Genomic DNA, 1189 nt, shown 5'->3' with positions numbered 1-1189 from the left:
TTTGCCTTACCTTATTTTAGGGCTGAACTAATCGCTATTTTGTCGTCTGTTGCAGGAATCGAACACATCCGAGTATCAAAAGGCAATCTACTCCTCCAACAAGTTGACATCCTCAAAACTGCTCTGGCTCGTTTCTCTCAAACTTGTGATTGGTTGGCTGAAGCTATCGAGATGGGAACTAGTGTGGAGCTACTCAATATCAAGGAGAAAGCACATTCCGAACTAAGACATCTAAGTTCCCTACGGGATAGTCAAATCCCCCATGAAGATGACATTATTGTGTTTACCCCACCAGAACCTAACCTGATGCTAGCAGTCTCCACCATGGGAGATATTACTAGCTCTCCCTATGGGTCAAACATGACAGCCGCTGTGGGAGAAGGTATTGCCAGAGCAGTTAGAGGACAATGCAATATGAAAGAAGAGACATTCAAAATGCCAGGGACCTCACCTGATCAGCTATGTGCAATACTCAACAATGTTAGCTTTAATAAACCCAGTACTCTACCACCTCCTCCGCCCAAGTTGAATATTCAACCTGTGCCTATGCCGCCTCATTCCGTAAGACCTTACAACAATAGAGTGAATACTGTACGCAATCATATTCCACCTCAGAATGTACCCTCAGGAGAATTACTACATGTGTTTGGTATGGAAGGATCAGAGGAAGGTCAAGTCTGTAGACCCTGGGGTGTATGCATTGATCAGGAAGGTAACATACTCATTGCTGATAGAAGTAACAATCGTGTCCAGATTTTCACCAAGCGAGGAGAGTTCCTACGTAGCTTTGGCTCTCATGGAAGTGAAAATGGCCAGTTTGATAGACCAGCAGGTATTGCTGTGGATCGCACGAATCGAATTATCGTTGCTGACAAAGACAACCATCGTATTCAAATTTTCACCTATGACGGCAGATTTATGTTGAAGTTTGGTAGCAAAGGCATGAAGATTGGACAGTTTAATTATCCCTGGGACATTGATGTGAACTCAGACTGTCAGATTGTAGTGTCGGATACTCGTAACCATCGAATTCAACTGTTCACAAGTGAAGGTAAGGGGGTATACGCATCTTCTTGTATACGAGCGGGGTTACCCGTCCTTTGTATGGGAAGATAGGAGGAATCGATAAAATCATTATAATCACGGTACATTCCGACCTTACTACTTAGACCCAATATTTCTCATGATA

At 43.4% G+C, this 1189-nt stretch overlaps 1 protein-coding gene across 1 annotated transcript; it reads left to right on the top strand.

Annotated features, from left to right (window-relative positions):
• Positions 1 to 18: 18 nt before the first annotated feature.
• Positions 19 to 1116, top strand: LOC103523086 (E3 ubiquitin-protein ligase TRIM71-like; the record flags this gene model as incomplete). Its single annotated transcript, XM_026832854.1, has 1 exon — positions 19 to 1116. A coding segment is annotated over one exon (1098 nt), but the record flags the coding sequence as incomplete, so codon positions are not given.
• Positions 1117 to 1189: the final 73 nt, after the last annotated feature.

The sequence above is a fragment of the Diaphorina citri genome, unplaced genomic scaffold, assembly GCF_000475195.1.
Source record: "Diaphorina citri unplaced genomic scaffold, Diaci psyllid genome assembly version 1.1 scaffold15119, whole genome shotgun sequence".
NCBI lineage: Eukaryota > Metazoa > Arthropoda > Insecta > Hemiptera > Psyllidae > Diaphorina > Diaphorina citri.
Note: the sequence above shows the minus strand (reverse complement) of the source record. Positions and strands in the feature narration are given on the sequence as shown.